This window comes from Catharus ustulatus, chromosome 1, assembly GCF_009819885.2.
Source record: "Catharus ustulatus isolate bCatUst1 chromosome 1, bCatUst1.pri.v2, whole genome shotgun sequence".
Taxonomy (NCBI): Eukaryota; Metazoa; Chordata; class Aves; order Passeriformes; family Turdidae; genus Catharus; species Catharus ustulatus.
In genome coordinates this window covers 57,871,961-57,895,858 of record NC_046221.1, presented here as the reverse complement: position 1 = coordinate 57,895,858, position 23,898 = coordinate 57,871,961, and the positions used below count along the sequence as shown (strand labels likewise).

The 23,898-nt window shown below is 41.6% G+C and overlaps 1 protein-coding gene across 6 annotated transcripts in view; it reads right to left on the bottom strand.

Annotated features, from left to right (window-relative positions):
• The window catches only part of VPS41 (VPS41 subunit of HOPS complex), a 124,729-nt gene that overhangs the window by 58,750 nt on the left and 42,081 nt on the right, over window positions 1-23,898 (bottom strand). For all 6 annotated transcript variants that reach the window (XM_033053116.2, XM_033053088.2, XM_033053080.2 and 3 more), the window contains 3 exons: window positions 11,419-11,493; window positions 5,068-5,130; window positions 3,903-3,968 (listed from right to left, as the gene is read on the bottom strand). In XM_033053116.2, the coding sequence (XP_032909007.1) occupies window positions 3,903-3,968; window positions 5,068-5,130; window positions 11,419-11,493 (204 nt within the window). The remainder of the gene's footprint in view (window positions 1-3,902; window positions 3,969-5,067; window positions 5,131-11,418; window positions 11,494-23,898) is intronic.

Sequence of the window (23,898 nt, the reverse complement as noted above, 5' to 3'; positions counted from 1 at the left end):
GGTCCAGAATTCTGACACTGATATAGTTTTGGTTTTTCGTTTTTTTAAATGAGAAATTTGCCCCAGGTAACACTTAAGTTCTCTCTGCTTTTATAAAAGACAAAGAAAAAAGAGTCCAATGTTTAAACACAAGCATTGATATGTTTAAATGTTAATTCTGGTAGGATAAAAAATGATCAGAAATCTGTATTTGAAAACCACTTCTTACAGTGTATCTTCTGCAGCAAAAGAAACACAGACACTATTAAAAATGTTTATATATATTTTTTTAACATATATATATATATATATATGTAAAAACCCCATGAATATACTATGTAGGTATAGACACTGATAGATAAAGAGAGATGAGACTGTTGACAGTCACAGGGTAAATCTGCAGTTTTATTTTGTTTCTCTAGCCCTTAAAATGTTTCAGACTCGATATGCAAATCAATACTTATTATATAAAATGTATGTCCTAGGCAAATGAAGAGAACCAATTCTTTACGATATGGAATATTCTACTCCTATACTTCAGAATACATTTGCTTAATTTGTGCTGGGTCCCACTACCATGCTAGCTAGAGAAGACTCAAAAAACCCCTTCATTAGCAGACATTCAGCAGAGTGACTCTATCACTTCAGAGGACTCACTCTCCTCAGAGTTTCATTACAAAAGCCTTTGTGTCTAGTTATTGACGTTAATAGGGATGATCTCTCTGCCAAGAGAGGAATCTCAAGCTGTCCTGCTCTCCTGAAGTTATCTTTATGTAAGTCACAGTAGCTGATACCTTGACTTTGGAACTGAAATAATATTCAGTCTTCTTTCTTTGTTAGTTCTGTCTTTGTAACCCTCATGACATAATGGATATTTGGACTTCACAAAAACATTCATTTAGTTGATGTATTGGGAAAGACCAGCACTCTAAGAGTTAAATCAAGAACACCTTGTTTTCAGCTTTATCACCCTCATTTAGTTGGCTTTTACCCTGTTATTTTTTAAGATCAGACCCTTTTTTAAAAGGTAGAAGGTTATGGCCTTCAATAACACATTATTTGTCTTTTCCCTTGCTTTGAAGCTCTATTGTCTGCTCTGGGCAGAAATGCCCTGTTATTTACAATATACAGTATTATTATTTCAGGGTTACCATGATGCTGTGGTGCTGTAGTTAATTGCAGAGATAAGGAGGGGAATAGAGAAGCACCTCCTTTTAGTACAGTACCTATTGCTTCTCACTGCAATAGTGACAATTTCCACAGTACTTGTCTTATTCCTAGGCACAGATAATATTCACTCACTTAGTAAAAGGGGTGAAATAAGTTTTACCAACCCAAAATATAATCTCAAGCTTAACAGAAGTTCTTTTCTTTTAAAAACTAGTGTTTTAATAAGCAAACAATTTAATTAGTTCATAATATGTTTTAGAGGAAAGCTTCTCTACATGCCTACTTAAGCAAAGTTAAGCAACCATATAAACACTAGCACAGTAGAGTTAAGCTTACAACAATGCACAATGATTACCCCAGTTACCCCAGGGAGCACTGCTCTTAAGTCAGCTTTAGGTCAGGCTGAGCTTCTAAGACGTAACAAATCCCAGCATTACATAGCAATTCACCCAATTTCCAGACATACACCTGTGTAGGGAACTGAGGACCTGTACTGTGCATCCCTGAAGCATGCCACTAGGGTTTTTTCTCCCTTCTCTCTCTTGAACATTTCCAGGATGCCCTGAGTGGATCTTTGAACTGAAAAATGTACTTTTTACAAATGTACTTTTTACATTTTATATTGTTATGAAGAATACTTTTCTAAAAACATAAAGGAGAAGCAAACAAAAAACCCCACTCAGCTTTAAAAATGCTTATATGCATAATGTCATCATTCCCAGAAAGCAAAAACAAAGACAGATACAGCAAGCCTTTGGATTAAGAGCTCACATGATACACACTGTTTTTTTAATGCACCTCAAGCAAGGAGCATAGCACGAGAACTTTAAGTAAAACTTTTCTTTTAGGTTTGATCCAAGCTGAAGATACTCATTACTGTTACCACCACCTTGGTGTGGATGAGGACAACAGGCAACACGCCTCCCACCACTGCCAGCTATCAGGGATGAAGTCACTGTATACATGCAAAGGCTAGAAGTGCACAGACCTCAGCAAGCAGAGGAGGACCCGTCCCCCTCCCAGAAGGAGCTCACCTTGGTTGCTTAACTTTGCTTAAGTAGGCACAATCCCCAGACACAGTGAGAGAGCAGTGAGCTCCACAGCCTGAGCATGTGCTTCAGCCTGCTTCTCCTCACTCTTGTGTTCTTGTGCCTGCTGCCTCCATAGTACACTTAGGCTTTTAGGCTTTATAGTTAAGGAGAGGTGTAAATGTTCACAAAAAGCAAAAAAAAAAAAAAAAAAAATAAAAAAAAAAAAAGTAGTTTTATTAGTAGGTGGAATTTGGCTTCCTGAATTTTCAAAAAGCATTTTGTTGTTGCTTTTACCAAAGTATGCGTGCTCCTTTTGGAGGAAAGAAGAGGGGAAAGGTTTCTACCACAAGGCTAGAGGTTTTATTTGTTGGTTTTCTGTACCGATAAAATCAAATTACAGGTGTCAAGGGACATTTGTTTCAATGCTAAATACCTTACGTTAAGATGTCAATTAAAGTTTTTCTGAGGAGGAAAGTTCCTCAGCAAAGCATGAATGTATTAAGAATGAGTATACTATTCCCCAGAGGACAGAATATAAAACAACCTGTCAAGTAATCAAAGATAACCAAAGAGAATGTGTTAACTCCCTGATGTTTTTTTCTGTTCGGCATCAGGTGAATGCAAGATCTTCTACCACCTGACGGAACTCTGGTCTATTAATTCCTTGCTTCTCTCTTTCCATGCCCCTTTTATCAGCACTAAAAAGCTTCACAAACTGGTGGCTGACACAGACACACACTGACTGTGCATTATTTTAAGGACAACACCAATTCCTACCAGACAGGAAAACCTGTCTAGCACACACACCCCACTTAAATAAATAAAGTACACAGCTATGCTTTGAAACATATTGAACTGTTAATGAAAATTAAGATGCATTCAGCACTCAAAGCCTGTATTTCTTACATGCTGGTAGGAGAGAGCAATGGCATTTGGTTTGATGCATCTGTGAGGACTGTTCATCCTTAATTCATAAGAGAAGGCAACAGAAAATTCCATGAATTCAAGAAACTGTTCCAAATAAAACTTCGTATTTTGACTGAAAATATGCAATGCAATATGAGATACCTGTAGGACCTGGAATCTGGAAGTCAGAATTATATTCTACGCTAATAAGACACTTAATGCACATTTAAAACACCAACTGAATCCAAATAGAACACCTAGAGATATAAGTGCTTAGAATGGGGTGAGCACTACTACACCAGGAACTCCCCTTAGTTCTTTCTAAAAAAAACAACAAAACCCCTTATCATGAACAAGAGTTGATGAAGATACTTGGGTTTATTTCCTTAAAATAAAACCACAAACAAACAAACAAACAAACAAACAAACAATACCTCACTCCAAAAAATCACCCACAGGTAACCCAAGATCAACATGCTTTGTAAAAGATCAATTTTAAGGACTAACTTCTGCTTCCACTTCAACAAATTAAAATGGAGAAAATCTGGTCAAGGAAACGTATTTTTTTTTTCAGGTTATGTAGACAGAATGGTATTTCTACTCTGAATTTCAACTTGTTGCAACATGTTTTTAACATAAAATGCGCACTTTCTCTCCCCCTGAAATAACTCTTAATTAATGCTTTAGAATACAATGCATAAAGAGAAAGAAAAAAGCAGAAGTCTTTGTTCTAGGTGTTAAAAGTCACATACACAGCCTTCTGAGCTATATCAAAGAGCTATTTAAAGGTAGCCAAAGTCCATTATGAATGCTTACCTTTTTTCCTCCTGTTACAAATTGCTTGAAGTGGGATCTTACAAAATGAGGATGAACAGCAACAATCTGGAAGTGGAGGGGGAAGGGGGAAAGAGAGGATTGTGGCTTAAATAAGAGTTTACATGAAGCATCACATCACTTTTTAAACTAGATGGCCTTTTGTCAATTATCCAGTATTACAGCTGAGTTCTTTCTTTGAAGTAAAGCCTAGTTGTTTCAGACATTTGTTTGTTTTTTCTAGAAGAGAAGATAATTCTTCATATTATATGCTGTATGACAAGCAGTGACAATGAGGGCCATTTTACACTGAATAGCTACTTTCCTGTACAGCAGGCTGCAGAATTAGGACCAAACAGAACCAGACTGCTCTGAGGAATAGTTACCCCAATTAAATCTGGTCTGGGCCCTGCCTAAAGGGCACACATACCTCAGCCCTGTCAGAGGACAACACTGCAGCATCTTACACAGCCTCTTTCCCTTATGTGTGGAGACCCAACTGTAGGTGCAGTAAAGGCCCTAGGAGGCAAATGAGTCACATCTGGCATGTGTGAAAACTTCATGATATCATTCCTTTCCCCCACACCCTAAAGAGCGCTGCAACATGGAAGACCCCAAGCAGCAAAATGAAAACATTTGCCCACATTGTCTTTTTTCCTGTAAGACATGTTTCTCGCTAAAAAGTACTAGATTTTTCCATACACCTAGCAGAGACCCTTTTTTCAACAGCCAAGCAGACTCACTTCTCTAAAGTAGAGTTAAACTCAAGTTTTCCTTTTAGATAGGGTACATCACTGCCTTATATTAAGGCAAGTTTAATGGATATGAACTGGTTGCAAAATATTGATGTTGCATTTAGCAGAACCCTCAGAATTAGTATCACAAATCTACAAAGAAATATGTTGATATGGTAACACCTGGAACAGGACAATTTCACTTTCCCTTTTGTATTTGAAAAACACAATAATACTTCTTCCAAAACCAAGACTGGCTTTCTTCCTACCTAACCAGAACAAAAGCTTTCATATTGAGATAGAAAACCATTTTCTAGTGACTTGAATAACATTGTAAGGAAGTGGTATTCCCCTCTTAATTTAGATTGAATGTGACCTTTCTGTTATTTAAGAGAACACCACCACAATTACTAAAGATTAAAACAAGCACTTACTTTAATAGGACAGTCAAACGTTTCATGAAACTCTTCTGCTGAATATAATCCAAACACTTGGACCTGAAAAAGTATATTGAAAAACCCACATTATTTACCTAGTTTACACTGAACAATTAACACTGAAAGCAAAAACCTAACAACTAGAAGATTAATTTGAATGCTAACAGTGACAACCTTTTTCCTAAAGGAAAGGGAGACACAATTAACAATTCACAGCTAATTGATATGGCTTGGTCTTCTACTGTGACATATCTCTAATATTTGCAGCAGTACAGAAGTATTTTTATGAATCTTTTCCCCCCTTTTTTTTGTTAAAATCACAGTAAAAACAAAAAGTTCCTTTTGCTTTAGGTTGATCAAATCTGTTCAACAGATAGCAACCTAACTATGGTAAATGCAACAGAATAACATTCAAGAGAAAATAAACTAAAATTTCTTCCTTTCTGAGAAAGAATGGTAGGATTTTTTTCCCTCCAAGCAATACAGGGTTTACATAAGAAAAGAAATTTGTGACAATAAAGCAAAACCAGCCTGAAATCCAGGTTCTATATATTTCTAGGTATCCCCTCCTCCTTCCAAGTGCATACAGTGCTATTTCGTTTTATTCCACGATCATTGGAAATGTCTTTCTCTGAAGATTCCTCCCTTCTCATTTATATTGAGGTACCAGTATATTTAACAGTCAGCAATGGAGTTGCAACCATAGGCAATCACAATATCTATTAAAATCAATACATTGGAAGAAGTGTCAACATGAAATTTAAAAAAAAAAGTTTCTATTGTCAAGAGAATGAACAGATCAACAGATTTTTAAAATGTTTCCTTGCCTTTAGTTCAGAACAAATACAGAGCAATATCAAGTCATTATGAAATATTATTAGACTCAGATGATATGACTACAGAATAAGGTCTCTCAAGATTTTTTAAGTACAGCCCTCTTTTGGACTCAGGTCTCCTCATTCAATAAACAATATTCCCTCTCCTAACTCTCAGATGAGACAATTGACAACCCAGAAAATCCTGCAGAACTTAGGAATAAAACAGGGCTGAAGATTTATGACCAGGAATTAGTAACTGATTTACTAAATATGATTTCAAGAAAGAATAATAATTGGTTTGCCTTTTCATTATGTATTTAAGAGATCTCCACCCACTGTCAGAAGCTGTTGAAACAAACTCATTTGAGGAGGGATGGACACCACTGGAGGAAGGGAGAAAAAAGAGCATCCCATGGAGTGATCAGTGAGGAAATGTATCTGACAGCAAATCTATTTAAGAAGGTTCTCAGACAGGCTCTCATTATTTTCTGGAAAATTTTCTGGAAAACGTACAGTAATTTCACAATTACAAGCCACAACTGAATATAAGCTGCACCCCCGGGTGTCGGCAACCTTTAGGTCTTCGTCCCTATACAAACCGCACCAGAATATAAGCTGCTTGGTTGCTCTGTTGTTCACAGCAAGGACCCACATGCAACAAAGTTGCCAATTAGTAACAGAATTGCGGGATCACGAGGTTTACAGGCTCAGCTTGGGGCCCGGCAGGCTTGGCCCGCTTGGGGTTGCTGACAGGGCCAGGTGGCCCAGTTCGGTGCTGCCGCTCGGCAGGGCCACTCGGGGCCAGCCGCCACTGCTGCCGGGCTCGCTTGCCCCAGCCTGGCACTGCCTCGCGGCGGCAGGCGGGGACAAACCCTGCCAGCACCTACGGTAGCAGGTGGGGAAGGAGACCCCCGCTCCCGCGGCGCCGGTGGGAGGTGGGCACGGAGCCCCCTGCCTCCTCCCCCGGGCCGCGGGGCCAGCATGGAGACTGTCTCCACCTGCCGCGCAACAGAGTAACCAATTTGCAACAATTGCGCAATCCTGGGTTTTACTGGCAGGTGCTCGGCTCGGCACCCCGGTTCGCACTTCTGGAGTTGGAAAATTTCCAAACTTTTTTCATATATTAGCCACTCCTGAGTGTAAGCTGCATTTCCGGGGTGGGAGCAAAATTTTAGTCAAAATGGTGTGGCTTATAATTGTGAAATTACTGTAATCCCTTCAGCAACTCTGCTCTGCATGTTCAGCATTGGACTCAAAAGTCCTAAAAGATCTTTGAACCTTATTTCTTTCTTCCCATCATGATTCCTTCAGGGGGAAAAATGAAAAATAATAGTAATGACAAAATATAAATACCTTTAGAGAAATACCCGAAGAATAAAGTCAGTAAGTATCAGTAATGGGCCACAAAAAGTGAGGCTTAATTGCTCTATAAAGGTCAATTCAGAGCACAAGAACCCCTAAAATTCCTGCAGACAGTCCAGAAGACAGTCTGAAAATATTAAACTTCAGGGAAACTACAAGAGGAACTAAGCCATCAGCAAGGAACCAGGACATCCTTAGAGTGGCTCAAAGTTCAGCAGTCTCAGTGAAGTTAAAAACATCTCCAACCACCTCATTTTCCTTTCAAGCTTGTCTCCTGGATACATCTCCTAAGCAGCATTATCAGCTCAGTCCATTACTCATTAGCGAATATACTGCCTCTAACAACATGCTTTAAAAATACTTCTGAATGTACTGTGTAGGGCTGAGCTACTGCTCCAAAGGATTAGAAAAATCAATATTTGGAGACTGTGAGATGTATCACAAAGCTGTGATTATGTAAGCCAGCCAAAGGGCTGTATTTGAATTGGACCTGGCGGTAAGCCTAGAAAACCTTTGGGCTGATGTCTAGAGGATTTTGCTTTCTGGGTTTTTGTTTTCATCAATTGGCACATCAAATTCAATACAACAGTCAACACAAAGTAAGAAACAGAGGTAAGAGAAAATAAGACAGAAAAAAGAAAGGAGAAAAAAAAAGGAAAATACAAGGTTAAAACATAACACTACAAATTCTGTGAAAGCAGAATCTTCAAAAATTACAAAACAGCCATCTCAAATTAAAAGTAATTCATTAAAATTAGCAACAGTGCCTTGAACATTTTCCTAATATATCACTGAATATGGCAATATGATATTTCTTTTACACTATGACAACAAAATGGAGCGAACTAAAAGAAAAAAACAATTCTGCAAAAATTACATGTTATCATGGTTACTCCAGGGACATAATCTAACAGTTTATTACTTCTTAATATCTCACATTCTTCAGAAAGGAAGTGATTCTTTTGCTATTACAAACCTATATTGGATTTATCTATTTCTACTTTCCATGCCCACTCTGTTCATGATGCTCTTAGGCAGCTGGAAAAAGGATTTTATGATTCCACTACATTTTTCCAGTCCTGTCTGATTTTAAATATCCAGAACCCACCACTGCAGACATAGCCGCTTCTTTGCTTCCACGTGTGGAAGTAACCAACCTTCAGTGATCAAAAGGCAGGAAAACAAGTCACATTTCTTGAAAAATTATCAATGCAATACTTCTTATGGATATTCTTAACATCAATGATGTTACAGGCATTGGAGATGACATTAAAACATTCAAGCAATGGGTTTTCAATATAATTTATGTTTCTTCACATAAAAAAAGTAACAAGCCAGAATAAGGATGCCAATTAGACTCTTATTTAAAATGACATGGAAGCTATAGTAAAATTGGGAGTCAAATCCAGGTTTTTCAAGAGAGCATACAATTAACTACATACAAAACTAACACAAAACTAATCTAAACACCTCCACAATTCTGAAGATGCAAGTCTGTTTCCTGTTCTATTTATTTGAGCACCAAAATTCTCTTAAACCTTAACATTTCAGTACCCAGCAGCTAGAGGGCTGGTGTTGGTTATGATTTCTGCTCCTTTCCATGCCAGTGGTGAACAGCTGCAGCTGACTTCATTAGAAAGGAAGGTTTTCAAAGAACCCAACATGTAGTACAGAAAAGCTGCAAGTGGCTCCCAAAACATTTGTAGGACATTTATGACATACACGCGACAAGTTTTGACATTGGGTCTGGATGCTGACTGTCAAGAAGAGGGTTAGAAAATTGTACTGTGCTTCTATGCTCTCCCTCCAGTCTATACAACTAGATCAAATCTAGTCTGGGAGTCAGAAAAAAGTACTAAAATAAAATAAATCAAATGAGGAGACACGAGGAGGAGTTTTCATCATAAGGCCTTCCCTCAAGAAAAGAAATGGCTTCCATCTCTATCATATTGGATCTACTTTGATATGTGAAAATGCACTGTACTTATTACAAAAGAGAAGATCTCATTAACTGGTAGAATATAGTTGCAGCTGACTCAATTCCCGGGTCTCTTCATCACATCTGTTTTTTGTTTAAAATTGTTTAAAAAAACCTAAACTGTTTTACTTTACTGTTTTACAGTTTTTTCCCCCTTGTTGTTTTTAAAAAGGGTTTCACCACTTTTACATATTTAATCAAGTTAATAAAGACTTTGTAACTACTTGTACAAGCATTTTAACTTCTTACAATATCAACACTCCCAATGTAGTAAGGAAAGAGCTATAAGGAATGAAAGTTACACTTTTGCCATGATCAGAACCTAGAAGTACTCCATTATCTGGCTGAGAATCTGCCATTTTCTTATACAGTAGCACAACATACAAGTATGCATTTTAATCAATTTTTAGAGTGGATTATTTCACAGACACGAACCTTTCTGGATCACGTGGAAAATCTAAAATATCCATATCTTTCAAATTTCCAGATGAGTTTTTCACAGGAGTAGGATATGGTGAAGCACCAATGTCCCTGAACTCTACAAATGCAAATATGAGATGCTGAATAAGTGTACCTGTGATACTCCATCCCTGTGGCCATGGGACTATATTTTAGACTGCCTTGTATAGTATGTAATGCCACACACTGGATCCACAATAGTTATTGCACTAAATGAAGATAAAGTCACCATTTAAAGAACTGAAGTCTTTTCAAACAGAGTCAAACCAGAGCAGGGCTTGTAGGTTTTTTAGTATTTCTGAAATTAAAAAGGCATATTTAATATTAATTTAGTATATGAAAAAAAATGTATGGTTTGCAGTCTCACTGCTGCATAGTGGATTACTGATTAATTAGGATTATTAGTCATCCACACCTGAGGAGCCCTTGGAGCAATAGCAAGTGCTTGCCCCAAACACCAAAGGAAAACCTAAACCAACAATGCTAGCTCAACTTTTTTATTAGCTCGCACAATTACTGACCTTTGCCTTATCTTGCTTAGACAAATAGGATACTCTTGAGGTCTTTCACACAGGATGTAAAATTCTACAACCACTCTGACAGGCACTAGTACCCTAATTACTGTGTCAAGATACTGATATCAAGATATCTCTCAGAAATAAAAGGCCTGGATACACAAACTATCTGCCTGCCTGTTGAGGGGAAAAAAAAAATTTGGAATGAAAAAAACCCAAATGTACACAGTCTAAAGTGGTTGTTTCCCCATTTTTCCTATTGCAAAATCCAGCTGTATTTTAATTTAAACAACTTCTACTGAATGCAACATTAGGATTATCTACATTTCTCCTCCCCCAAGTCTACTGTGTAAGAAATTATCTCCTGAGTAAGTAAACTGAATATTTAGAAATTATTTAAATTATTGTTAAGGCACTGCATTTATATATATATGGGCGCTATATTAAAAAAGAAGCCTAAATACACTCTGTGCACCAGAATTTTACCATTGCAAACCAACATTAGAAAATACTGTCATCGACTGAAAAAACAAAAAGACATTCTTATAACTGGAAAATCAATCACCAAAACCACTAAATGTCACAGTTCAGCATTCCAGAGGAGCACTGATAATTGTTACTTATACACTACACAAATGATATATGTCCTCAGTCAAGGAAGTAGGTGTCAGTTTTTTAGGAAACTGTACATATATTGATTTTACATTTATTTAATGTGGCTGTTGTAAGACACTTTATTCTTCTGATAAACTATGATTGTTTATCAAAAGATTCTGTAATTCAAGAGAAACATTCATAAAGTGTGTGAAAATGAAAACCACCAGCCCACAGAAATCATGTCCCCAAAATCCAATTTTGTGGATTTATAGCAGAAAGGCATTAAACTACTGTCTTGCAGGAACAGCAGAATAGTCAGTGAAGTATAACTGGCACAGCAGTAATGATTAAGTTGACATGTCCTCCTGTCACAGCTGTTAATCAGCTTAATAGCAGTTACATTATTGACATTCTTGTAAATACTTTTCCTACAGCATATTTGTGCAAAATATATTTTACTTTAATTTTGAGTATTCAAAGGTGAGTTCAGTTCTCAAAATGTATGGTCAAAGTAGTGGTGCTAAATGCAGGAAACAACTCCACGGATTATCACAATTATCCTAGTGTAATACTAGGATTACCTGCTACCTCATAAAATATATAAATAGATTTGTTGTACCTTCCCATCTTCTGAGCAAACACCCATGTGTTCTCCACTTTCATCCAGGCTGATCTGATTTATCTTCACTGGGCTCTAGAGAAAGCAAACAAAGAAAAAATACTTTTAAAGTTACATCACCAATGGCATGCTTTAGCATTCCTCGCACTTTGAAAGATTTACATGTTAATGGCTGAATAATGCTTAGCTGTATGAATCAAAATACCCTCATAGAATAGGATTTCTGTGACAAAGCCAAAAGACAGCCTTCTTTCCAGCCTTCTGTCCAACATGAAATTTTGACTTTCTGTTGGCAGTTACCTGCCTCAGGGCTCTGGAACTCTCACAAAGTACAAGGCTCCCAGACCCTAAGCATCTAAGCCTGTGCTCCACAGTTATTAGCTCCCGCTATCAAAACTTTGGACAAAATATGTGTCTTGGTTTGCAATACAGGATGTGAGCAAAAGTATCTATTCTATCATCATCTGTTTTAACCAGGTGGGGCAGTGATCCTTATCTCCATGGGAGATATTCTGCTAATGGGCAATCCATTGAAACCAGGTGGGGCGCTGTTCTTTATCTTTACATCCCCCATCCTTCCTCCAGGGAGCTATCTTCTGCTAATGGCCCATTGAGTCCCACTTTGCGACTGATAAAACTACTGCATCCCACTGGAAGTTGCTCCAGCCAGGGGGAAGAGTTAAGCCTCTCCTACCAAGACAAAAACTGAGATTCTTGGACACCAAGGGAACCCCTTTTTCCACTGGACTTGAGAGGAAAGCTGGACTTTTCCACATCATCATTGGACCTTCAGAGGGAAACTGCACCTTCTACAGGACCACTGCTTCAACTGAACCACATCTGTCACTGAAAGAGGACTGCAGCCACCATTTACAGAAATTTCACGATAATAAGCCGCACCATTTTGACTAAAATTTTGGTCCGAACCCAAAGCACGGCATATAATCAGGTGCGGCTTATATATGGACAAAGAACGAAAAGTTGCTGTTTTAGTTTGGAGGACAGGTGTCTGCTGAGAAAGGCAGGAACTTCTCTTTGAAATGGAGAATGTAAACCCCCTCCCTTCAAATTATTATAATTTTGAAATCAAGGGGCTTTCAGGAAAAAATATGGGAATGAGGAATAACAGTTCTTTACTAGGGAAATTAAAATAGAAATACAGTACTACAAAGAAACAAACTCCAAACCCTGACAAAGTCAGAGTACAACCTGACACCCCACCAGGCAGGGTGTTGGTAGCAGTCCCATTAAATGGTGGCTGCAGTCCTCTTGCAGTGACAGATGTGGTTCAGTGGAAGCAGTGCTCCTGTAGAAGGTGCAGTTTCCCTCCGGAGGTCCAGCGGCGATGTGGAGAAATCCGGTTTTCCTCTGGAGTCCAGTGGAGAAAGGGGCTCCCTTAGTGTCCCAAAACCTCTGTTTTTATCTTGGTAAGAAATGTTGGGCTCTTCCCCATGGCTGGAGCAACTTCCAGTGGGATGAAGTAATTTTATCAGTCACACAGTGGGACTCAGTGGGCCATTAGCAGAAAATGACTCGCTGGAGGAAGGATAGGTTGTGAAAAGATAAAGAACAATGCCCTGCCTTGTTTCAATGGATGGCCCATTAGCAGAATATCTGCCGTTCAGATAAGGATCACTGCCCCCACCCTCAACAGATGGTGATAGAATAGATACCTTTTATCACACTCTGTATTGTAACGTGCGGCTTATAGTCAGGTGTGGCTTATATATGGACAAAGAATGAAAAGTTCCTGACATCCGGAAGTAAGGCTTATACTCAGTGCAGCTTATAATCGTGAAATTACTGTAATCGCACTGCTACCAACACCCTGCCTGACGGGGTGTCAGGTTGCACTCTGACTTAGTCAGTGTTTGGGGTCTGTTCTTTATAGTACTGTATTTCTATTTTAATTTTCCTAGTAAAGAACTGTTATTCTTAATTCCCATATCTTTGCCTGAGAGCCCCTTAATTTCAAAATTATAATAATTTGGAGGGAGGGGGTTTACATTCTCCATGTCAAAGAGAGGCTCCTGCCTTTCTTAGCAGACACCTGTCCTCCAAACTAGGACAATACAGTATTTTATACACAGGCATCAGGGCAACTGAAAACTTTTCTAGTTTGGTCTGATTGCTAGGCTTGTAACTATGCCTTTTTTCAAATTTCTTCTCTTACTTTTATTTTTGGCTCTAATACTGTTCTCAGAGGTATTAGAAGGTATTGAAGTGCAACACAGGCTTACTCATTGTTAGACAAATATGGAGAAAAGCCTGAAAACTGTCCCAATTTAATAAATTTTCCCTTCCCTATCCAAATATACTTTTGGTTCTAACCTCCGGGGTTAGACAGCATTTTCTACTGTTTACTTAGCTTAAACAGCTATTCATATCTGAGGTACAGAAGACTAACTTATAACATCATTTGGATAACCTGATGCATATCCTTTTGCATACAAAACCCAATCCAATTACAGTAATTTGACGACTATAAGGCGCACCCTTTTGACTAAACTTTTTCCCCGAACCCGGACGTGCGCCTTATAGTCCGGTGCGCCTTATCTGATCTACAAAGTTGTGAAATTTGCCAGACCAGAAGATTGAGCTGGTTTGGCAAATGAGGGGGCAGTGCTGCGGGAGCGCCGAGTCGTGAGGGGGGGTGGGAGCGGGCGGCCGCAGCCAGTAGGAGCCACGCAGAGACGGAGGGGGTGCCGGCCCCGGCCCGGGTGGAATGAGAAGCCAGGCGGCACCACCCCGGGCACGGGGGGAACGAGAAGCCGGGCGGTGCTGGCCCCGGCCCAGGCGCGGGAGAAATGAGAAGCCGGGCGTCCCCAGCCCGGTTGTGGGGGGAACGAGAAGTGCGAGCCCGCAACAGCCCCAAGCTGAGCAGAGCCCACCCGGCAGCAGCATCGGGGCAGCGGTGGCGTGACTCAGGCGACCGGGGGAGAGTGGCGGTAGTGCGGCCCCTGTGGCCGGGGGAAATCGGCGGAGGCACGGTCGCTACAGCCGCGGGAGGAATGAGAAGCCGGGCCGAGCTGGGTGGGGGAGGAACGAGAAGCCTGGCGGTGCCAGGCAGGGGAGGGACAAGAAGCCTGGTGGTGCTGGGCGATGGAGGAACCAGAAGCCGGGCAGTGCCGGGCAGGGGAGGGACGAGAAGCCCGGAGGTGCCGGGTGCAGGAGGAACAAGAAGCCGAGCAGCGCCGGGCAGGGGAGGGCTGAGAAGCCCGGCAGCGCCGGGCACGGGATGAACAAGAAGCCTGGCGTTGCCGGGTGGGGGAGAGACGAGAAGCCCAGGCGGCGCCGGGCGAGGGTGGAATGGGAAGCCAGGCAGTGCTGGGTGGGGGAGGGATGAGAAGCCGGGCAGCACCGGGCACAGGCGGAACGGGACGCCGGGCAGAAAGAGAAGGCAGCTGGCGCCGGGCGGAACGAGAAGCTGGCCGGCACCAGTCCCGGCCCGGGCGCAGGAGGAAGAAGAAGTCGAGCTGTGCCAGCCAGCGCCGGGCGGGAGTGCCTGGGCCCACGGCAGCTGCAGCCGCTGGGCAGGGGAAGTCAAGACCTGCGGCTGCACAGTGGGAGCCAGGAGCTGCACCAGCCAGGGGCGGGCCAGAGTGCCGGGGCCCGCAGCACTGGGAGGGCAGCTGGGGCTGCGTTTAAAGGCTACACCAATCTGTGAAAAATGCTTGCAAACTGAGCCCCTGCCAGTAATTTTTTACTTTGTTGCATGCAGTGCAGCTCCTCGCTGCAAAAAAAAAGGGCGAACCGTGAGCCGAGCTGCGAGGTGGGGGTGGGAGCGGACAGCCCCCAGCCAGCAGTCGCCGTGCGGGCTGGGTGGCACTGCCCAGCCCCTGGTCAGCAGCAGCCGCACAGGGAGAGAGGGAGTGGGCAGTGCCGTGCCGCCCCAAGCCACGGACGGTCCCGAGCCGCCCTGAACTGCAGCAACCCCGAGATGTGAGCTGTGGCCACCCCGAACCGCGGCAGTCGCGAGCCACTGCCGCCCCAAGCTCCTCCTCGCCAGCCAGGGGCGGGCGGGAGTGTCGGGCCCTGCACACGGGAAGGGCGCTTGGTACTGCGTTTAAAGGCTACATCAATCTGTTAAAATGTTTCCAATCTAAGTACATGCCAGTAAACTCCACCATCGTGGGATTCTGTTACTAATTCGTTGCTTTGTTGCGCGCGGCATGAATCTTCGCGGCAAAAAAAAAGAGCGTCTTATAGTCCGGTGCGCGTTATCTGATCTACAAAGTTGCGAATTTTGCCGACTCTTGAGGGGTGCGCCTTATAGTCCGGTGCGCCTTATGGTCGTGAAATTACTGTAATTATATTCAAGTACCCAGAAACTTATGTATCATGATCCTGATTTCACCCTCTGTAACAAACAGCTCCTAATTTCAAGAATCACTGAAGGATCTTCACATAGGTAAGTCTCTCACACTTTTAAGAACAACTTTTCTTATTCTCATAAAATATTGAATGGATTAAATCACAACTTAGATCACTCCTGTGGTTCTGAGCACAAAAAAAGAAATTCATCATATGTTTTTGTAAAAATAAAGCATCACTGGAAGAGCACTGGAGCAGCACTGGAGCTGTGGGATCACAGATGCTACAGAACTGTGTCTGTATCACAGGTCCTTACATATGCTACGGCAGTTGGAATTGCATTACAAGTACACAATAAGTATATAAAAACACACTGTCCCCATGGGCTATCTACAGGAGATAAACTGAGGTGTTCTCACACCCTTTGGAAAGTTTTTACCCCCATAATCTTTCACATACACAACAAACTCCAACTCAGAGAAAGGAAGTTTTCATCCACTTTGAAAATAACACATGCCCAAGTCATATTTTCTAGAAGCTTCTTTATAATCAAGATTGAACAACTGAACACTACACTGCCATAGTTGCCTGATGACTTGGGAAAATGACACTGCCCTTTTGCTTTCCTGCCTTCTTGTTCACAGAGTATATAATTCTTGGTCATAAGAATGCCACAAAATGGCACCTGGAAATATTGCAATTACTGCCTATCACAAAGTGGTCTTCCCCAGCGTGTTGTTTGCAAAGTTCACTGGGAATTTAAACTGATTTTCCTTGACTTATAGTGCTCCAGAATTATTTTCTTTTGCCATAGACTGGTTATGCTGAGTGGCTACATATCAAGATCAGGCATGAGTGTACAACCAGCAGTGCAGGCAGCTGGTGCACATTCCACAGCTGTGCTCCTCCTGTCACATTTTGGATGTATCAGCACAGAAGTAGAGCTCAAGCCCATCAACCTGATGGTGTGGCCAACACAAAGCTCTGTTTTCAGATATTACAAACAGAATTGGATAATTCCAAGACCGGAGGATGCTGAGTAAGGCAAGATGTATCAGTTATTAGTCTGACTTTCTAGAAGCTTCATAACCAGCATATACTTCTATTCCTGCCTTGTCTTGAAAAATGCCTTTCTAAATTTCTGTTTTGCTTGTCAAGGTGCAAGAGAAGACTTTGCTTCTGTCGAGGGGTGGGCACGGGGAAAAAGATATCATGACTGCATCATTCCCTCTATAACCAGGAATACCTCTGGCCCTCTGAAAGGAAAAGCATAGAAAATTTAACTGAGTTTATCATGGAAGGGGTTTTTGGTTTTTTTTTTTTTTGTTCTGGGCTCTGAGTTGCCATTGCCACAACTTTCTCATTAAGTTTCTTCTCTTCATTTGTTACTTTGCAATTCCAAAGACAAAACATCTGTCTTCCATAGTCCAGTCTTGGCAGGGGGTCATACACTAAAATACGGTGTTCAACTGGTCATGTTCTTCTCATTACTCCATCACCTACAACCACCATCAGGCTGACATTACAGCAAGAGCAGATCTGGCAGCACTCCAGTGTGGTGGGACTCCTTAGACACACTACTGCAACAAAATCCAAGACAAAAAAGACACAAAACAGGACACAACAGAGGAGCTGATGGCTCAAGACTACGGCCCACAGTCCACACTTTTCCTATTCTCCTGTCAAATGGCTTTGATTCAACTTGGCTCTGAAAAAATGAAGTGTAGAAAGTAGGCAAAGTTGACTGTGTAAGCTATTTGCACATAAACATTGAAGACGAGGATCAGAAGATGGAATTTATCTGTTGTGATGTGGTTTGAAAGCCATACGGCAATACTTTGGAGATTAAATGTGTGACTGTAGTCAGGATTAACAGTGCCTAGCAAGGCAAAACCTCTCCTGCAGGATACTAAGGATAACAGGCAGGGCTTCTACAAGTACTGAAAAGCAAAAGAAAGACTAGGGATAAAGTTGGCCCTATCTGAAAGAAAACAGGAGAGTCGGCTATCCTGGACAAAGAGAAGGCTGGGGTTCTCAATAATTTCTGTGCCTCTGTCTTCAATGGCAAGTGCTCCAGCCATGCCACCCAAGTCAAGAAAGGCAGTTGCAGGGACTGGGAGGACGAAGACCCTGAGCCTACTAAGAGAGAGGATCAGGTTCCTCCTTAGAGACCATTTAAAGAACCTAAATGTGCAGGAGTCATAGGACCTAATGAGGTTCATCTGTGGGTCCTGAGGGAGTTGGCAGACAAACCTGCTGAGCCATTATCCATCCATTGTTTTTGAAAAATTGTGTCAGTCAGGTGAAGTCCATGATGACTGGAAAAAGGGAAATACAATCCTCATCTTTAAAAAGGGGAAACCGGAAGACACGGGGAACTACTGACCAGTCAGTTTCAACTGTGTGCCAGGCAAGGTCACACAGCAGATTCTACTGGAAACTATGCTGGAGTACCTGGCCAACAAAGAGGTAACTGGTAACAGCCAAAATGGTTTTACAATGGGAAAATACTGCTAACAAATTTGGTGACCTTCTGTGATGGGGATACAGCATTGGCGGATGGGCAGAGCAACTGACATTGCCTAGCTGCACTAAATGCAAAGTGTTTCACGCTCCTGCACAACGTCCTTGTCCTAGATTGGAGAGACATGGATTTGATGGATGGACCACTTGGTGGATACAGATCTGGCTGGACAGCCATGCACAGAGTTTTGGTCAATGGCTCATTGTCCACGTGGAGACCGGTGATGAGTGGTGTCCCTCAGGGGTCCCCACTGTGGTCAATCCTGTTCAAAATCTTTGCTGTTGACAGGGACAGTGGGACCAAGCACACCCTCAGTAAATTCACTGATGACACCATGCTGTGTGGTGCAGCTGACACAATGGAGGGAAGGGATAATGGCATCCAGAGGGACCTTGACAGATGTGGCCTGAAGCAAACCTCATGAAGTATAACAGAGGCCCAAGGTCCTACACATGCGTCACAGCAATCCCTGATGCACCAATGGGTTGGGCAGAGAAGTGACTGAGAGCAGCCCTGCTAAGAAAGACCTGGGGGTGACAGGTGATGAAAAACTCCACATGGGCCAGCAGTGTGTGCTTACAGCCCAGAAAGCCAATTGAATCCTGGGCTGCATCACAAGGAGCGTGGCCAGAGGGTCAAAGGGGGTGATTCTGCCCCTCTACTCTGCTCATGTGAGATCCCAACTGGAGTGCTGCATTCAGTTCTGGTGCCATCAACATAAGGAGGACATGAAACTGTTGGAGTAAGTCCAGAAGAGGGCCATGAAGTTTTTAAGATGACTGGAGCACCTTCACTATGAACACAGGCTGAGAAAGCTGAGGCTGTTCAGCTTGAAGAAGGTTGCATGGAGACCTGATGGTAAACTTCCAGTACTGAAAGGGATCTACAGGGAAACTGGAGAGGGACTCACCAGGAACTGCAATGATAGGACAAGGAGTAATGAGTACAAATTGAAAAAGGGGAAATTTAGGTTAGATATTAGGAAGAAATTATATAGTGAGTGTGTTGAGGCACTGAACAGGCTGCCCAGAGAGGCTGTGGACATACCAACTCTGATAGTGCTCAAAGTCAGGCTGAATAAAGCCTTGAAGAACTTCATCTAGGGGGAGCTGTCCCTGCCCATGGCAGGGGGAATTAGGACTACATAATCTTTACATTCTGATCACATAACATTCTGTGATTCTAAGATTCTAGAATGCCATCAGTGAAAAGAAGGGTCATTCCAGAGTATTTGCATTTTTCCCCACATCCAAAACAGCACACAATACTTCCAAACATGTTCTACTGTTAAACATAAATTTGATGATACAATATTTCATAAGAGCATATAAAACTATCAATTTGTTACAAGCCTTCCGCATGCCCAACACCTCCGTCAGTTGCTATTAACTTTTTATTTTTCGTATTATTTTCTTCCTTTTTGTCTGCACCATACAGAGATGACAATCAGGGAAAACAACTAAATTCAACTAAAAGAGACCTTCTGATTTACACAAACCTCCTGCTAAGTTTCAATAGGAAATGACATACACAAAGCAAAGCAAACACAGAGTAAATTTTTTTCAGTACTCAAGTCAAACTAGGACATTGACTATTAGCCTGTTCGCCGATTTTACAAGTCAGAACTTTCTGTGGAGCTCAGAAAGTGATGATAGATCATGATAGTCCAGGTTGAATATTACATGCATTTTAAAATAATGTTCAGGAAGAACTCTGATGCCAGACTCCTCTTATTCAGAGTTACATAACAGTCAAGCCTATGATTTCCAGAGCTATGTTCCTCTGGAAAGCTGTTTGAGAATTAAGATCTCAATCTATCCAGGGAATCACAAAGAAAAGACTGCAGATAAATTGGTACATATATTATCTAAACCAAAGTGTTTCTTCCAGAATCACCTCCAATTCTTCTTGTCCTAATCATCATTTGTTTAAATATACTTCTGTGCCAGTCAGCAAAGCTACTTACCATTTCAAATTTAATTGCATCAAATTAATTAAATTAAATTGCATCAAAATTAATTGTATTTAATTGGATCCAATACTCTGTGGATAATTTTGATATTTCAGAAAAGAGGAACACAAATGATATTGTGGGTCACCCCCTCTCACCCTGTTTTTTTTGTTTTTTATTAAATGTTATAAACTCAGGCACAAAGTTACAACTGTCTTTCCCTTGTGTTTTCTTTAAAGCTTTGTCCAGCTAACCTAATGAAGAGTTTATTTGTCTGACAAAAGACAACTGGCTTTGGATTTTACAATAATGGAATAAATGCCCCTCCTGCAGGATCTACCTTTCCATGTCTACAAAAAACGAAGAATCACTCAAGGTTAGAGAAGACACAAGTAGTCACTAACTCATCATAATTTGAAGAACTGATTATTTTATACCATGATATGCACTGGGGTTTGGTCACTTGACTGTTTTAAAGGTATTTTAAATGGGTGTTGGAATCTAAAATTTAGAGCACATAATCCATGTAAATATCACTCAGTTAAGAGATGATCTAATCTTAAACCTCATATCATAAAACCAGAGGCAGCCGTATATAAAATGTCGAAAAACTACTATTTATTATTTTTTAGCACTACATTGGGTAATCTTTTTTTTTTACCTAATCAGGATCCATAGCATTAGGCCAATCAAGTAAAAATACATGACTACTTTGTGATCAGAATGACACTTCCAGTACTGTACAAGTAATAATAATACACATTGAATTTCTCAAGCAACATAATTCAAATCTGGTAATACGGTGGATCCTGTTAGTTGGGAATGGAAATACACTTAAATTATTTACCTAGGGGCAGTTTCAGAATTTCATACATTGTTGAAGTACAAGCAAAGAGGGAAGAAAAACCTTCAGCTGAATTTCCATTAGCTGCAGTTTTCCTTCTGATGGAGACATGTTTGGAATTCTGGACAACATAAGTAAGTTTGACTGGTCAAAATCAATAATGTCAAGCTGACACCATAGAACAAAAAAATGTTACCTTAATGGACGAAAGAGAAGTTTAGGTAGCAGAAGAGAAAGCTAGCAGACATCTTGTACATAAAGATCTAAATGCAGATTTTTGCAAAATCCTAAATTTAAAGGAAAATCAAATATCTAGCAGCAAATATACCCCGTGATAATCAATTACCTAATGTAAAATGCTTGAAATAAGTGCTCTTACTATGGATTAAGTCAGCTCTTCAATTAGGAGTAAATTCATGGCCACTCAGAAAGCTTCTTTTAATTGTGTTCTTTGTGGCAACTCCTTCTCCCCTGACACTCATCATCAACCCACCTTATACAATCAGTCCCCCAGTGGTGAACCTGAGAAATCAATCTGCTAATGTATAATTTGTAAAGCTCCCCCGACTAACAAATGGATAATTGATTCTTTCACAAATGCTGCATCCCAATGGATATAAAGTGGATGAACATGAAACATAAGCCTGGATTCCACTCCAATTCTGTGAGAAATGCAATACTTACAAGCTAGGAATCTAAACATTTTAATAGTTGTCTGTGACTTCATGCCTTTTAGCCATGGTTTGCAGGCAAGCCATATGCACATTAGGAGTGTGAAAAGCAAAGCAGTGTTCAATCATACTTACAGCAAAGCTCATTTTACTTCAGGAGGTTCCCATCACTTCTACAACCCCCTTAATCAGTGCCTTCATCCACTCTTTTAAAAGAATTTTCAGAAACATTTCCTAAATTAATTTAAATGTTATTATTTATCTGTGTGTGATGAGTCAATTTAGCTTTGATTTGTCTCAACACTGATTGTCAGAGGCACATGGCGGAGGGGTTGCCACGTGCAGAAGGCAACCAGAAGAAGTCTTGTCTCGGGGAATTTCACCTGGCAACACCTCCCATGAGACAGTCAGTAGGAGACATGGAACGCCACCAATGGACTGCCATGGAAGGTTGGACTGGGCCAATGGTCTCCTGCCAGCAGGCGGAATTGGGGAGCAGCCAGAGGGCATAAAAAGTAACTGCACCATAAACTGTGGGGGCTTTGGAGATTGTGCTTTTTTGCTTTGCGGGGCTTTTGGGTTTTATGCTTTTTGTGTCTTTTTGGGGACTTGTCTTTTGGTCAGGAGCTTTTAGGACTACCTTTTTAGCTTTGGCTTCAGCCTGCTGAGGGGCTCACTCGCTCCCTCCTTTGCCTTGGCCCCAGCCTGCCTTTTGCCTCTCCTGCCCTCGCTGGCTCTCGCTCGCCCTCCCGCCTGTCCTGCCTCCCCGTATCCCTGTCCTTCGCCCCCGCACCCCTGCCCGAGCGACCTGCGTCCAGCCCCGCTGCCCGATCCGGCCTGGCCTGGATCCCGGCCGTGCCCTGTCGAGGGTCCTGCAGCTCCGCTCGGACGCCCTCTCGCAGCGGGCCCGGGGCCGTCCTGGCGGAGCCGCGCTCGTGGAGCCTCTCGGGGACCCGTGGGCTCGTTCACAGCCGGCCCGGGCTCGGGCAGGCAGCGAGCACCGCCCGGAGCCGGGACACCGACCGCACTGCCCCGGCTCGCAGGGGACAGTGCTCTTCTCTCTTCCTCTCTGTCTCCTCTCCCTCTCTATCTCTCTCTCCCCTCTCCCCCACTCTTTTCCCATTTTCCTTCCTATTTTCTGTCTTTTCTAACCCTTTTTCGTTTGGGCAACTCCTTTTTAAGTTTCCAATAAACAGTTCTCAGATAGAACGTTTGCCTCAATTTACTTCCTGACCATCCATTCCTGAAAGAACTCCTCACAGTTTCCCTCAGTGACACTCTGCATACACACATCTATATACCAAAAGAAGAAAAACACCTAAGGGTCTTTTCTGCTACATGAATATCAATCTGGATCTGCATAATGATTACGTAGCTGTTCTCCATACTAAGGCAAATTGTATGTACACAGTAGCATTGTAATAAAAAACCTGTCTCCTAAAAGTGCCTATCTTCCATGTACTCACGTTTCATCTGCATGCAATTCACATAAACAACCATGTAAAGCTCCAATCAACGCATGGTTTTATATGTTAGCCTACTGGAGTATGGACTGCCATTATTATGTTTGTATTATTTCTACCACGGTCGAGGTATCCAATTGTAAAATACTGATTGGCCAACAGAAACAACCTGATACTGTTGTAACTACGCTAAGATCCTCACAAAATACAAGCCTTGCTCTCTGTAGAATGAGGAACTTGCTTTGAGAAAAGCATCCCAAATGCTCAGCAATAACTAAGCACAAGTGTATTACATGTTGTGTCCCACCTGTTTCAACTTCAAAACACTCATACCCAGAGTACTGAGGAATTGCCTTTAAAAAGAAACTGAATCCATGCACTTTTCTTGCCCCAAATGCTGCAATGTCACATTGCCTCACATGTATTCACATATTTGTAGAATTTTATTCATACAATAGAGGCAAAAGCAACTCAAAACCCAAATTGTGATGGTGTACCATGATTTGCCTATAAAAAGACAGAAGTACACACGTACCTATGTATTTACACACAGCTGAGAAACAAAGCACAGTAACACAAAGGTCTAAATTGAAAAGGCAGCTGTAGGAAAAAAGATGTTCATCGCTGCCTGTAACAAAGTAGCACGCTCTATATTCACAACACCTAAAGTTTCATTTGCTGAAAATTTACTAATATCCACACCAAAGAGGTTG